Here is a 15956-nt window from a genome sequence, read left to right on the forward strand (position 1 = left end):
GGTGGAGAGGCTGTCCTGGTGAAAGAGTTCCTGCAGGCTGGTGTGGCTCAGCTAGTTGGGCGTCGTCAGGTGCACGGAAAGGTTGCAGGTTCCATTCCTGGTGCAATTCCTGGTCCGGGCACGTGCCTAGGTTGAGAACTCAATCCCCACTAGGGGGCATGCCTGAGGGAGCCAATGGATGTTTCTCTCTCCCTTCCTATCTCTCCAAAAAGCAATAAAAAAAATCTTTTTAAAAATTCTTACCCGAGGACCTTTTTCTATTGATTTTTAGAGCGTGGAAGGAAGAGGGAGAGTCAGAGAGAGAGAGAAAGATCAATGTGAGAGAGACACATTGATTGGTTGCCTCCCTCACGGCCCCGACCATGGCCAGGGATCGAACCTGCAACCGAGGTAAATGACTGGAATCAAACCCTAGACCCTTCAGTCCTGGAGCCGACACTCTATCCACTGAGCCAAAGTGGCAGGGCAATAAAGAATATTTATTAATTAAACAAACAGAGTTCCTGTAGGCCTAGGAGGGACCCCACACTCAGGCTTCTCTCCTCTCCCTGCACCGGCTCCAGATGAATTCTATTGCAGACCTTGCAGTGGGCATTTGGTTTCCTAAAACAACCTGGATGACTAACGAAATGGCATTCATAAAAAACAGCCAAGCGAAGCTAACAAGACATGTTCTGAGCTCTCAAAAAATTTATCCTATTTCCCAGGCAAATTAAGCCCATTTTGTGAAAAATGTGCCCTTTATGGCGATCATTAAATCCTCCTGGTGTAAAATAAAATACCCACGGCAAACCCTGCAGTGCGGGGGGTGGGGAGCAGAGTGGGGCTCCATTTCCCCCCCACGGGGCCCTCCGGCTCCACCTGAAGGAGCCCCCAGGCAGGGGCGGCCGGGGGAGGTGTCTCGGGCACCCCGCCCTCCGGGTACTCCTGCTAAGTGCTCTGCCAGGCCTCCGACAGCACCCGTCCTCCTGGGAGAGGTCCCAACTGCAGCCCAAGGCTGAGACAGAGCCCTGCCTCCTGCCCCTCTGAGGGGCGCTGGCCAACCACCTGGGGATTTAAAAAACCCTAAAGACACTCTGAGCACAGGGGGCCACAGCAGAGTCCACAGGCACAGGACAGGGGACGGGACGGGGCGGGGGGGGGGGGGAGACGGGACGGGGCGGGGGGGGGGGGAGACGGGACGGGGCGGGGGGCGGGGGGGAGACGGGATGGGGCGGGGGGCGGGGGGAGACGGGACGGGGCGGGGGCGGGGGGGGGGAGACGGGATGGGACGGGGTGGGGGGGGGGGACGGGATGGGGCGGGGGGGGGGGGACGGGACGGTGGAGGAAAGGAAGCCAGGCTGAGCTCTCGGGGGAGAAGCATTCCAACCAGCTTTCCCCTCGGTTTGGGGGAGATGGTGGGAAGAGCGGCACTGGAATCAGCTAATTCTCCTGGATTTCTTTTTATGAACAACTAAGGGAGAACCAGCAAGGGAGACGAGAAGCCCAGTCATTCCTGGTCTTTTCCATTAAAACAATGAAGGTGGAGATTCACATACGTTTGTCACTGCATGTGTTTTAAACAGTGCAGCTGATCTGGTCCGCAGCAAGGCTGCCCTAGGCCTAGGCAAGGGCAGGTCAAGCCCTGGATTTAATGGGAAGCCTGCTCCCCACATTCCGGGTGACTCAGACCCGAGGTGCCAACACCGGGGCCTGGCGGGCAGGGGCAGCAGCTCGGGGACAAGTGAACTTTGTGCCACCGTCTTGTGGCTGAGGCTCACAGATTCCCCAGTTCTGGGTGAAAGTGCAGGCAGGGGCCCTGGACAGTTACCCCATGAAGAGGAACAGGAGAGGCCCGAGGAGATGGCCGGGTCCAGGGCCTCAGCGGGGCCTCGGGGGTGGGGACCACGGGAAACGTGGGAAGCAGGCTGTCGGGGGAACAGCCTGCTTCAGCCCCGCCTGATGCCACCCCTCTCCTCCGGGGCCTGGGGCCTGGCCTTCCAGGGGGTGATGGGTGGGTTTTTGCCCTCAGGGCCCTCCCCCGGGGACAGAGCTCAGAGCTGTGCCCCCCAGCACTCTGATTAGCTTCCAAACTCACTCACAGAGGTGGCTTTGACCCTGACCTAAGGTGTCTGTGGACTCTGTGGCCCTGAACAGACCCACAGAGCGCTGGACCCCCGGGAAAACAGTTCTGGGGACCAAGGGAGTGACCGACTTGCACCCAGGTAAATACGAAAGAGGAAAAGCTCCTTGGGGTCCCCCTTGAGTTCCCGAGTGTCCCTCGGCAGGTGACCTTCCCACAGCTAAGTGAACATCAGCCGGCCAGGAAGCGCCGGTCCTTCTCGTCTGCAGTTTAAACTCTCGCCAGGTTTATGGCCAAGACAGACAATGAGCTCATCCAATGAGTGAGTCAGCAGTAAGTCAACAGTCTTAATGGAGGAATTAATAACAGGCAAATGGGATTAATTGAGAATCAGTTAACGGACAAGAAAGATTAAGAGCTTAGTGAAATGCAAGGCCAAGGACTGCTCTCAGGACCCCCACGAGTTTGTGGAGAGCAGAGCCCTCCCCCCTCCGAAGGCACGTGGGCGGGTGATGAACCAGGGTACCCACTGCCAGGTGTACCGAGGCCCCTAGGAGGGGCCAGGGAGGGGGCTGAGCACAGGGTGATTTACGCCAACCTCTCTGGCGGCATCTTGATTCTTCACTACAGCACTGAGTGCGTGTAAATGATAGCGGCCCAGAGACATGCAGGGCGGGAGGGGGGAGCAGGGAGGGGGAGAGAGAGAGCAGAGGTACCCTGTGCAAACCCAGCTCCTACTGTGTCTCTGGAGCTGTACCCATTGACCGCGGCCTTGCTGCTCAGCTCGATCATCTGGTGCAGCCGCAGCTTCCGGCAGTAGATGGAGGCGGCCTCGGGCTCCAGGGCAATGATGAGCTGCTCCGCGTTCTCGGGGGAGGCCAGGCCCGCCTGGAAGACAGAAGCAGAGGCTGGGACCTGGGCTCCCCGGGGGACGGCTCCCAGGACACCCCCACCTGGGGCTGGCACCCCCAGGAAGGGACACTCGCGCCCTGCTGGTTTGAGGAATTCCCTTCATGGGCCCCTGCAGAGCTTAAAATTGGGGGTGATCGGGTGCTGGGCCCTAAGCGGGGTCCCCAAACACCACCGAGTGGCCTAAGGAAATGTACTAGCATCCGTGGGAAACACACCAGACCCTCTGGGCCACGGAGCCTCTTGCATCTGGGGCTTAAGTAGCCCAGAACTGAGGGGGCCAAGTCCCCAGAACTTTGAAAACTGTTACAGAGGGGACGGCAGGTGGCCTGGCTTTGGCTGTAGCAGGCCAAGCAGTCTGATGGAGTCAGAGCGAGCCCCGATCTCTGGTGGCCCAGGAAACAAATGGCCCATCGCCGGACCTCAATAGGCAAGATGGGATTTTGCTGGATGGGAGTCGGACAGGAGGGCTCCAGGGCTCCGGGAGAAAGCCCCTCCTGGAATCCCGCATAGCGCCCCCTTCTGGAGGGTGGGTGAGGAGGCAGCTGCCGCTCCCTCATTCAAAGCCGCTATCCCTCTCACAGCAGAAATGCTCTGCTCTGTGACACGTGGCTTGTTCCAGTCACGTGCCTCCGGGAGGCTCTGGGACCACCCTTCTGAGGGTGCACAGGGAAAGGGGCCTGGCGTGGCCCCTAACAGGTCCCGGCCCACCTCTCGTGGCCTTGACCTTGAGCACCAGATCTCGCTTGTTCATTGAAGCTGTGCAGGCCCGTGGGGTTTCCTGCCTATCAATGTTTGTTGTCTTGGGCCCCGTTTCCTAGGGAACCTCAGATGCCGCACCCACTTGGTTCAAGGCCCCAGTTCCACACCCAGCTCATGAGGCTTCGTGGCCTCATCCTGGAGGCCGGGGGCAGGCCTGCCTGACGTCCCACGTGCACTATGACCTCGCACCAGGGGAGCCGCCTACAGGCGCCGGTGGAGGGGGTTTAGCAGGTGCAGTAACTGGGCGGGTTGGGAGGCCAGGTTATGAGGGCAAAAACGGAAAGGACCTTCAGGATGCCGTCCCCTCCTTCACTCTGTGGAAAGAAACCAGGGCTCGGAGAAGCAGGGTGACCTGTCCCGGGTTCCTGGGACGTGGGCCTCTGTCTCTTAAGCTCCAAGGTACCGGGCCCGTCAGCGGCCGAGCGGCCCAGGCCCCGATCTCGCGCCTTGCAGACCAGCTCTCTCCTGGGTTCTCTGCTCCCCTGGTCTGAGCGACTCCAGCTGCTGGGGTGGGGCCCAGGCCTTCGGGAGGACTGGGACCAAACTCCCTGTGCCTCTAATGCTCCCCTCAACTGGCTTAAAGGTACAGCCTCTACCCACGTACCCCGGGACAGCACCCCATGACACACTGCCTATACGGTACTTGCCTATACCGTACCCAAACCAACCAATTAATTCTGTCTTCTTGAGCTACCACCAGCGGCAGGTGCCTGGACATCTCCACTTTGCCAATCCCGAAGGCCTCCCAGCAGCGGGAAAACCCCAGGTGAGAGAGGGCCGGGTGGTCCTGAGAGCCCAGGACAGAGTGCCACACGCCTTCATTCCAACCAGCCTTCACGCTCCACCTCGAGCTCCCAGTGACAACGAGGGGCTGAGCCCCCTCCGGCTGCTCCCACAGAGGCCAGTGAAAAGCTGAGGGACAGGCAAGAGGAAGCAGCCGGTGCGGGCAGACTCCACCTCCCCAGGAGGGGTCCCAGGGCTGCCTGTGGACTCCAGGAAAAGGAGGAAACACGAGGGGATCCGCCAGGCTCAAAAGCCCAGCCGTCTCTCTCCGGGCGGGAGGGTCTGGTGCCAGGAAGCGTGAGCTTTGTTTCTGCCTAAACACGTGCAGTCTTCTCGGCAGAGGCCCTCCAGCCCGGCCGCTGTCAGGAGACCCTGTCAGGAGACCTGGGGGTCTATTTGCCCGGGACCAGGCCAGGGTCACCCGGAGCAGAAGAGTGCTCACTCTGCCTTTGCTAATCCTGCCTCCGGAGCTGGGACCTCATGGCCGCTGTGCCTGTCCGGCCTCTCCTGCAAGAGGGTATGTTCTCCCAGGGCCGCAGCCAAGCCTTCCTGCCCCCAGCACCCGGGAAGGGCTCAGAGGGAGCTGCTAAATGAATGAATCGAGCATCCCTCCGGCCAGAATCAGGTTCTGCAATTTCCTGGCGCTCATCTCTGCAAACCCGAATGAGACAAGCATTCTGTCTATGTGGCCAAGGACTCTACAAACAGTGTTTCAGCCCCATTTGTCTCCTCCACGAATCTGGGGCGGCAGGAGCACCATCTGAGCGGCCCCTCAGAGCGCTGCTTCATGGTCCCCTGCTGAGGCGGGGAAGGGGAGGAGAGGAACAGCAGGTGGTGACTCCAGCGAGGCCAGGGGCGTGGGTGTCCACGCTCCCCCGCCCTGTAGTCAGCTGGAAAAATCTGCCAGGGACTGTGTTTACAGCTGAGAAAAACGGCCAGACGGCCGGCGAGCGCTCCGCTGGCCGGGCGTCAAGTTGCTCGGGCCCAGCTGCCCCGTCTTGGGCGTCGTGGGGTGGTTCTCTTTTGTGTGTTTTTCTGATGTGGCTATTTGTCACTGCAATTGGTTCCGAAAGGGAGGCAGATGTGAGCTGCAACTCTGTGCTAGATGATGAAATCATCTGTAGAAAAACATTTACTTAACAGGTTCTGGAACCTCCTAGAGTGAACACGTTTTAGGCAAAATGCCTCTAGAGAGAAACTGACTGTTTCCTGTCCGTGCAGCTCTCAGGACGCAGGGGAACTGCCTCCCATTCTAGGTCTCTTGGGCCTCCGAGCAGGGACCAGCTGTTCTTTTAAAAAAATTTTTTTTTAATCCTCCCCTGAAGACATATTTTTAAATTGATTTTAGAGAAAGAGATAGGGAGAGAGAGAGAGAAACATCAATATGAGAAACATCAATCAGCTGCCTCCCAGACATGCCCCGACTGGGCATCGAACCCACAACCTAGGTATGTGCCCTGACCAGGAGTCAAACCCGCACTGTTTGGTGTGCGGGATGACGCCCACCCAGCTGAGCACCCGGCCAAGGCAGAACCATCCTTTCACGGAATGCTCTTCCAGGGTCTAAAGGTGCCCCCGCCTTTATAAAAGAGAGAGGTTAACCTACTTTTTCAACAAGCGCTCGACTCTACTAGTAGCAGGTAATTTGGAGTTTCAGGGATGAAATAAAGAGCTCCGCAGCCTCACTGGCTGTGAGCCCCAGACCGCTGAGCCAGGCCCAGGACCATCCGCCCCAGGCCTGCCCTCCCGTGGGAGATGCTGCCCAGGGCCTCGTCTCCTGCTCTGCAGCCAGGCCTCTGCACCCTCCGGGCCGGTGGGAGGAGACGCTCAGGTCCCAACGGACTGTGCCATGAACTTGGGCTCAGGGACCCTCGACAGGCCTGGGAGGAGGGGCTCCGATTTTACCTGCAAGCAGGTTGATGGGCTGATGGGCAGCACTTTGGGTGGGAGGGTTGACGGGCACACTCTTGGATCTCAGAAGCTGGCTGGGCCAAGAAGTGAGTTTTGCTCAGGTTCCGTATTGGAGTTCTCCAGAGAAGCCAATGTATGTATGTGTAGAAAGAGATTTATGATAATGAGCTGGCTCACGTGATTATGGAGACTGACAAGTCCCGAGGTCTGCAGGCAGCAAACTGGAGGACCAGGAGAGCCCATAATGCTCTAGTTCCCTTGCTGGCAGGTTCAAAACCCAGGAAGAGATGTTTCAGTTCAAGTCCAAAGGCAAAAAACCACACCCCAAAACCCCAAAGGCAATGTCCCAGTTTGAAGGCCAGCAGGCAGGAGGAATTCCCTCTTATTCTAGGTTCCACTCACGCCTTCCACTGATTGGGTGAGGCCCACCCACTTAGGGGGGGCAATCTGCTTTATCCGGGCTATTGATTTAAATGTTAATCTCGTCCCAAAACACCCTCACAGCAACACTCAGAATGATTTTTGAACAAATATCTGGATACCCCTCGGCTCAGTCAAGTTTACACAGAAAATTAACCATCACAGTACACATCTTTCTTATTCTATAGAATAAATGGGAGGCAGTGAGGAGGGAAGAGTTAGAGAGATGCTAATTTTGGCCACAGGTTAGCAAGCTTCATTTCCACTCTGTCACTGGGACTCAGGCTGGAGAGATGGCAGAGAAGTCAGCAAGGCAGCTGCGCCCCTGCATGCCCTCTGCCCCCCAGAAGCGTGAGGCTTCAGTGCACCACTGGGCCGCAAGCTACCCGAGAGCAGGGCCGGGCTCGGACGCACAGGGCACAGGTATGAATCCAGGGCCTCGCCCCGCCCTGGCACTCAGAACACTCCCGGCCCAGGTTTGTTGAATGAATAAGTGACTGAGTGAGCAGGGATTGAACGGCCCTGCCATCTGAAAATCCATTCAGTGACTGTAAGCTGAACACAGTATCAAATCAGAATGTCTAAGGGTCCAAAATTAAGCTGCACAGCCCTGGCCAGGTGGCTCAGTTGGTTACAGCATCATCCCAAACACCAAAAGGTTGCAGGTTCCACTTCCAGTCAGGGCACATAGCTCGGTTGTGGGTTCAAGCCCCTGTTGGGTGGTGTATGGGAGGCAACTGATTGGTGTGTTGCTGTTGTTTTCTCTCTCTCTCTCTCTCTTCCTTCCTCTCCTCTAAAAATCAATTTAAAAAACAAAACAAAGCATATCCTTTGGTGAGGATTTAAAAAAACACTGCGCAATCGCGGCTCCCCAGTACTGAGGAGATGGGCCTGTTTGCAGAGGGTCTCTGGCTCCAGAAAGCGAATTCCCTGCGTCCATGGATGCTGGTCGCATCTGCACTGCTCACTCGGGACGGGTGACCTTCTAATCTCTGAGGTGCCATTTTGATTGTGCCAAACCCCAGGGGATGCCACCCCCACCCCACCGCCCATTTCCTTCCTCCTCAGCTGCCCCAGGGCCTCTCCCCTCCCCCTCGCTGCCTCCAGCCCCCACCCCACGCTTTCAGAGATGCTGTCCTTGGAGGACCGCCCACCCCCACCCCCACCAGCTCTCACAGCCCTGACACATCTGCTGGTCACTGCACCTCTTTCATTTTCAGGCTAAAAATAAGCGCTGACCCTTTTCTGGGTCACACATTCGTTGCTGGAGGCTTCCTGTGGCTGGAAATGAGGGTCAAAGCCATGAAGCTGAGTGTCCGTCCTGGGAAACACTCAGACCAGACACGGGGCCGTGTCGCCTTAGACAGCCGTTCCCGGGGTCCTGTCTTTGGACACGGCACAAAGGCCACGGCCACGGCCACGTCCACAGAACTGCCCAGGCTGCCCGGGCGTCTGTGGCAGCTGAGGTATGCCTGGGCTTCCTTCTCTTTAAAGGATTGCCTCTTTTTGGAACTTCCACCCTCTTCCTTCATCCCTATGAAAACAAGTCTATTTTTGGCAGATACATAGGCTGAGCCAGATTCTCACGCTGAGCAGAGGAAGGGGAGAGACAGTCTGGGGGGAGGGAAGGCGGGGGCGGGGGAGGGGCACTGCCCTGACTCTACCTGCCACCTGGAGTAAAGCCCCGAGTGTGGAGTACAGTCCATGACGCTGGGGGAGGGGTGGGGGGAGGCGCACTTTACTACCCTGCTGCGCTCAGGGTGGATGCGGTGGGTGTCTGACAGGACAGGTTTGTCCCTGTGGCCACAAACTCAGCGTGGGAGGTATGTCCCCTGGCGGAGGGCAAGAGGACACCTGTATCCATGGTGACATTCCCCAGCCCGGCTCCGGCGGATGGCTGTGGAGAGTGACGTTCAGGGCACAGAGTTGGCCGAGCCCCAGGGTGGCTTCCATGGCCCAGGGGGTGCAGTAAACACGCAGGAGCCAGCTCTGCCCTCGGATTAAAACCCAGATCGGCAGGACCAGCCTTTCTTGCCAGGACGTCAGGCTCTCATGGAAGCCCTGTCCTGGCACAGCTGTCTGCAACCACGTGAGGGCTGGAGGCTGGGAGAGTTTGAGGCACCAGCGGAAGGGGGGGGGGGGTGGGGGAGGGGCAGGCACCCAGGAGGGATGGGCTGGCCATCAGCTCTGGAATGCCATCTCCATGGTGCTGTGTTGACTGGCGTGTTCCTCAGCCATGCCCTGCCCTCATCCAGGTGTCTGCCACCGGGCAGGTGCAACAGCCCTCACCCCTCTGGGGTGACCATGCGTGCTCCTGTGAGTTCACGGGCGAGGCGGGCAGAGGGCAATAGACCTGTATTCCCCGGCTGCACCTGCACAGCTTTTTGCCCGGCACCAAGCGGGTGCCCGGTCCATACCATGGGCCTTGTCTTGACTCCTTTCTCATCCAAATCTCCTTGCTTTCCAAGCCTTTTACCTGAAAGTCTCAAGTAAGTGAAGTGCCTCTGAGCCCAGTTTGAAATCTTAGCCCAGGGACCCCACCGTGGCCACATGACCTGGAAATGCACAAAGCCCCTCCCCTGCCAGTCTGAGCCCGTTCCTCCCCGGGAGGAAGCTGAGGAGCAGGAAGGCTCCTGGTCCCCCTGCCTGGGGGAGACCCAGCTGCCTCCCAAGGAGGCCTACGCATGCTGGACACCCGACGGGGGTGGCGGTCACTGCCGTGGGCACCTGGGCGCCATCTGCCCCCGCCCCGCGCTCACCTGGTAGGCAGCTTGCCTCATGAACTGCTTGGCGGGCTGTTTCCAGATGGCAGGCACCGTGATGACCCATCTGACGTCGGCGTTCTCGAACTCCGAACCCGCCTGGTCGCTCAGCTCCTACGGCCAAGCAAAGGGCAGCAGGTCAGGCAGACGTGGCAGGCCCTCCTGCGGCTGCGCTGAGCATCCAGGCTTCCTGCCTCCAACCTCAGCTCCACAGCCTCAGCACTTCCCAGCGCCAGGGAGCCAGGGCCTGGTGTCTGACTGCTCAGCAGGCGGGAGCTCCGGCTCCTTCACTCGCTGAAGGCGAGAGGCAGGCAGGTCACAGGCCTCTGGCCACTTCCTGGCCACGTGACAAGGGCAAGTGACAACTCTCAGGCCTCGGTTCCCTTATCTGGACAATGCAGACAGTAATTCCTAGCTCACATGGCTGTTGGAGGGATTGATAATTTTCTAAGCTGCATTTACTGGGAGTTTACCCTGCATCAGCACTGTTAGGCCTCAGCTCCAGTAATCCATGCAAGAACGCTGGCAGGAAGAGTGTAACTGTGCCCCTTTCCTGCAGATGGTAAACTAAGGCTCGATATGCTGTCTTTCTGATGCTTACACAGCCAGAAGGGGGGAGAGCCAAAATCTGGACTCAGCCCCAGGCTATCTTCACTCTAAAGGCCAATGTCTTAACTACGTTGTGACACGTGGTCTCGTATCTAGAACAGTGTCTGGTGGCAACTGTCAGAGTCGTCACTGTCATCTTCCTCCCCGCCAGCCCAGCACGTGAGGGGAGTTTTCCTGGTGGGACAGGAAGGATGTGAACGGCCTAAGCGAGAACCATGCTGCCCTTAACTCTGGGTCGAGGTTACACCATGTGGGTAAAGGGGATGGGCAGAAGCCTCAGAGGTTTCCACCAGGCCCACCTAGACAGAAGTATGTCTCTAGCATACTAGCAGCGCTGACTCAGTATTTCCATCTGTGAAATGGGGAGAAGAAAACTAACCCACAGCATGAGTGGCAAAATTAAATGAGAACACACGCGGAACGTCTGGACGGAAAAGACCTCTGATACATGCTGCTTCCTTCCTTCCCCTCCCCTCCTGTTGCCACGGTCACAAGACAGAACTGAAATCAAAGCGGAACGCACACCAGTGCACTTCTGCACCAGAGTCAGCGTCGTGGAGGCGGTTCGGTCGAACCGGACGGTGACATTTTTTCCTGATGGATGTCCTACTCTCCCTATTGTTTCAAATGGTTATCTTGGGACTGACCCACCCTCTCACTGAACTAACTTCCTCTGTGATCAGTAAGTTTCTTTTATTTTCTTTTTCAATTGTGACAAAATACATATGACAAATTTATGATTTTTAAGTGTACAGTTCGGTAGTGTTACGTGTATTCAGCAAACTTTTTTTTTTTTTCTCCTGGTTTGGGCCAACATGAAATAGCCGATTGGGGGTTTTGTTTCTGTTTGTTGTTGTTTTTTAATCATGTGTTATTTCCTTGCGGGTCTGCACTGGGCTTTAAAGCAGGTGAGTGTGTGAATGCTGGGAAGGATTCTGAGCACACCTGCCACCACCCAGACTATTTTAGACTCTCAGCAGGAAGAGCTGGACCTGACTGATGGCTTCCCTGGCTGCAGGGGAGGCTGCTTAGATCTGCCGTCCACCAGCCACTGGAGGACAGCTCGGAGGGGAAGGAACCTGACATTGACCGAACGTCTCCCTGGTCCCGCACTTCCGCTCGCTTTCCTTCATGAACGAGACCACCATGCGTGGGACTTCTGAGACCTTCTACTTCAGCTCGTTCTGGCCCAACAGGCGACAGTCCCCTCTGAATCGCCCGCCCCTCAAATACCAGGCCACCCCTGGTGAAGGCCTCGCTCCTGTAAATCTCCTTCAACAGCTTTCTTCATGGAGTTTCTTTCTCTTTTAAAATATACTTTTATTGATTTCAGAGAGAAGAAGGGAGAGGGAGAGACAGAAACATCAATGATGTCTCCTATGGGGGATCGAGCCTGTGCCAGGCATGTGCCAGACCAGGAATCGAACCTCGACCTCCTGGTTCAAGGGGCCACACTGTTTCCCAGCGGCTGTACCGTTTTCCACTCCGCCCTGCAGTTAGGAGGGTGCATCCTGCTCTCTCCCTCCAGGCACAACCTAGGTGGCGGGTGCACCCCCCCCACCGCACAGGCACCGCCACGTGTCCTACCTTCAGCGCCTGCTCCTTGAAGTACTGCAGGGCGTAAGCAAAGATTTCTAGGGCTTTGATCTTCTTGCCGTTGGCCGCTGTCAGTTCTGTATCCAAGGTGAGGTCCTGGCAGGGAGAGGAAGGAGACAGTGGGAAGACAAGGAGAGACGGCCTTCCAGCTTCCAGCTTCGGGGACAGCTGCCTGCAGCTGCTGGGGGCCGGGGGGGGGGGGGGGGAGGCGCGGCTGGTGGCCATATTAGTGTTTCCCAATGTGTGAGAGGCAGCCCAGGATGGGAGTCCCCCAAAACAGGCCTGGAGGCAATGTCCTCGCACTGTGCAGGAGGCCCTGGCTGCTCCCCTCAGCCCCGCCCTCCCCCCCCCCCCCCCCCGCCCACCTCACCCCCCAATCCTCTGGGAGCGAGGTTTCAGGGCAGCCACAGAGCCCAGGAAGAGAGAAAGGCAGCAGGCACCGCCGGGGCAATTTACATATTATTTGCACCCGGGACACATGGTCACCCTCAGAGCCCCCACGGAGGCCTACATAATCATGCCAACTCACTGACATGCCTGACGCTGAACATGCCTGAAGCGTTCGTTCCCCAGCGAGCTGCCAACCAAGTCCCCAAAATAGAAGAGCTCCTATTTTAAGGCTTTGCAGCCTGATCCACGGGAGCCCAGCATCGCGCCTCGCTTCCTCGCCAGGAACGAAGCAGGTGTGAGTGCAGGCCCTGGGTGGAGGATGCTCTGCGGGATGCTGGATGGACGGGGGTCATTCAAAACTGAGGAGAAACATCCCCCAGAGTGGGGATGGGCAGAGGACGCCCCTGAGCATCCGCAACCACCAGGCTCGTTACTGCCGGGGGTGTCAGTGGGGCCTCCGGATTGACCCCGCTGGGCAATTAGGCGTTGCCTCTGGAGTGTGAAGGGGCAGTGAGCTGCTAAACCAGCCTCGTGAAGCCTGTCAGTCATCCTGACCCACCTGCACAAGCCCCTCCTCCCGGCCAGCCACTTTCCTCCCCGGATGCTCAGAAAGACACCCCAGCTTTTGGGCGGCGGCTCCCCGTCTCAGAAACGTGGCCGAGCCCCTGGAAGCCACAGGCTCAGCATTTTACAGCTTCCTGTGTCCACCTGTGCAAGCTGGAGCCAGCACTGCACCCCCTCAGGCGAAAAGGGAGGGGCGTTTCTAGCAGGAGCCTGTCCGCTTCGTGGAGAGACCATCACCCCATGAGCACGGGGCCCTGGAAAGCAGGGTGCTGGTGGCTGGGTGGCCCATTAGTTCTTCTTTTGTCATCTGCACACACGTAACGGCGACAAATGAAAGCAATCAGAGGAGCTCGCACTGACTAGGACGTACGAGGGCCCGAGAGCTGTGTGTTCTGATTCCCTTTCTCCTTACAAAACCCCCATGACGAAGGCACTGTCAGTGTGTCCATTGCACGGATAAGGTAAAGCAAGGCACGGAGAGGCCAGGGCCTGGGATTAAGCATCTGGAAGAGGCCGAGGCAGGACTTAAACCCAGGTTGTCTGCCCTGGAGTCCGGGCCTTACACACTGCCTCCATCCTGACTCTCTACGGAATAATGTGTTTAAACGGAAACAGTTCTCTCCTCTGGCCCAGCCTTTCCATGCAGCTGGAGGGGAGGCCGTCATTGGCCTGGACAGTGTGTCAGGAGCAGCTCTGCCCCACGGGAAGCCCAGCACTTGATTTCCTGAGCTTCCCCCTCCCCCACGCAGGGGGTTAACGGGCCACTCGTTACTTCCGGGATGAGGGCAGTTAACACCACTGCCCTCATCCCCCCGAAGGCCCCCGTCCCCACGTCCCTCCTTCAGGATCCCCTAATCTCCCAATAATCCAGCAACTGAACGGGGCCTCCTATCATTGGGTCCCCAGCCCCCCAGGCCTACGCTCCTGCCGGCATCCACTCTGATGGGTCAGTTTCCCAGGCAAACAAGTCGTGAAATATTCTAACATCTCCCTGCCCACGCGTCCATCACAAAGTGCTGTGTGTTCCACTAACGCACTGGGTGCTCAGGTAATTTCTAGAATCAAGGTCAATGGGCGTGAATTTCTGCCCGGGAGGAAGCCCAGGGTCCCTGGGTTGGAGAGTCCCCACCCCCACAAGGCCGGAGGGACCCTGGCTCTCCGAGGCAGAGGACCTGGGGCCGGGGCGAGGCCCGCTTACCCCAGTCGTGTGCAGCTTCATCTTGAACTTCTCCAGGTACAGCCACTGCTTGGCCTCGTTGGGGTCCAGGTCGTGGTAGAAGTCCCTGGCAGCGTACCCGAAGCTGTGGAACTTCCTCTCGGGGGTCAGCAAGATGGTGGTGGGAGTCTTCTGGTTGGACACCCCAGGGTCACCTCCTTCCCACCGCCTGCCGCCAAGGAAAGGCAGAGGTTTGGCACCTTCTTCCGAAGCCCAGGGAAAGGCCCCAGGGTCGGAGAAGGCAGAGGGGGTGGTGGGGGAGGCTGTGGGCTCAGGACAAACTCGGAGGGGCGACAGACAACTGGACCTCGAAGGAGGAGAGGACGCGCAGGCTGCGCAGAGGTGGCCGGCATGGGCATGCGTGTGTAGTGAGAACAGGTGTGTAGTGAGAACAGGTGTGTAGTGAGAAGAGTGACTGTATCAATGGGAAGTGTCAGGAACGACTTTGGGAAGGAGGTGGGGCCCAGACTGAAGAGAGCTGAGGAGACAGAGATTCAACAGTGAGTGATGGGAGCCACGGAAGGTGTCCGAGCAGGGGCATGCCAGGGTCAGCGCTGCTGCTGGCCCGAGCCAGCCAGACGAAAGCGGGGAGGCTGGAGCCGGGAGGCTGGGGAGGCAGCTCAGGCCTCACCTGGGGCAGAGGTGAGAGCGCCCGAACAAGGGCAGAAAGCCACGGGAGAGAGAGCGGGGAGGGAGGGGGATGCCGAGCCGAAGGGACACAGTGGTGAGCGGGAGCCGAGGCACCCTTTACAGAAACCGGAGCCCGGGCAGGGAGGCTGCAGGGAGCGGGGAGCTCCGGTTGAACGTGGAGACAGGGTACAGCAGGGGGAGCCCCTCGCTCCCTGGCCACCTGGGGAGGTGGTGCGCTCCTGGCCGAGCTCACACCTGCTCCCCGACACCACATCGCTAAGCTTCGGGGGGCCATCACCGTCCAGAGGGAGAGCCAGCCTCCACCTGCGTTTGCCGCCCAGAGGGGTCTGGGATCGTGCCTGGCCGGTTTCCCAGTCAAGCTCCAGCGGGGAGCAGGCCCCACCCAGGGAGCTAAGTCCCCGTGTGACCCCCGAGACACAGGGCTGATCACCATCCCGGGCAGACCCTGGGCACTGGGCACCCAGGCCGGGGGGGCACCCACACCGCCTTTCACAAACGGGCTTTCCATTACTGTCAACACGACACTCGTGTCACAAACCACCGCCCGAGCGTTCCCTTCCATTTGTATTCCTTCGTTCCTACCGAAACACATAAGTTAGCCTCCTCATTCACAGCTCCGTCCGTCTGTCCCGCGTTACGTTCCCATGTTCTGGCTGAAGTAAAAGTCAGGAGGAACCTCCTTCCAAAGCCTACAACTAAGATGACTCTGAGGCCCTGGCCGCGGCCAGTGCTTTAGGAGGTCTGCTCCCCGCAAGTTCAGCTCTGTCTGCCCTTTCCCCCGTTTTCATGGCACGACTGCCTCCTGGAAAGAGCATTTCTTAAGACAACTGCGGAGACACTGATGAGCACTGATTCCAGCTTTTAACACGTGCTCTTTCCACTCGGGGCCTAACCCCAACCAGGCGGGGATTACTTTTATTACAACTTGTCTTTTCAACCGCACATTTAAAAAAATTGCCTAAAACCTTACCCCAGGAGCAGTAACTAAATTCTACAACTACTAGTGAAGGGAATTGCCAATCACAATGTATCTTCAGAGCCATATTGGATTTGGAAAATTGGGGTGATCAATCCCTGGCTCTCAAAGCTTCGGGGGCTGAAGACTACAGGAAGGCCAAGGCCAGACCGGGGGAGCGGGCATTGGTGCTGGACAGACCAGAATCTTCATAGACAGCCGGTCACGTGTGGCCACGGTGGGCACCAGAGTGGGCCGGCTGCTGTGTGTGTGGGGTGGACACAGGGAGTGTCCTGAGAGCGCGCCCCGGGAGACCCAGGGCAACTTCAGGTGACCCTTCACGTGGCTGCGATTCCCCCGCTCTGC

General features: G+C 58.2%; 1 protein-coding gene across 1 annotated transcript in view; it reads right to left on the reverse strand.

Moving 5' to 3' along the window:
* HSPA12A (heat shock protein family A (Hsp70) member 12A) overlaps positions 1-15956 on the reverse strand; it is a 111999-nt gene that overhangs the window by 7093 nt on the left and 88950 nt on the right. Inside the window, exons 6-9 of the mRNA XM_028149551.2 lie at positions 13967-14153; positions 11806-11910; positions 9607-9723; positions 2779-2950 (exon numbers count right to left, since the gene is read on the reverse strand). Coding sequence (XP_028005352.2) covers positions 2779-2950; positions 9607-9723; positions 11806-11910; positions 13967-14153 — 581 coding nt within the window. The remainder of the gene's footprint in view (positions 1-2778; positions 2951-9606; positions 9724-11805; positions 11911-13966; positions 14154-15956) is intronic.

Source organism: Eptesicus fuscus, chromosome 17, assembly GCF_027574615.1.
Source record: "Eptesicus fuscus isolate TK198812 chromosome 17, DD_ASM_mEF_20220401, whole genome shotgun sequence".
Classification (NCBI taxonomy): domain Eukaryota; kingdom Metazoa; phylum Chordata; class Mammalia; order Chiroptera; family Vespertilionidae; genus Eptesicus; species Eptesicus fuscus.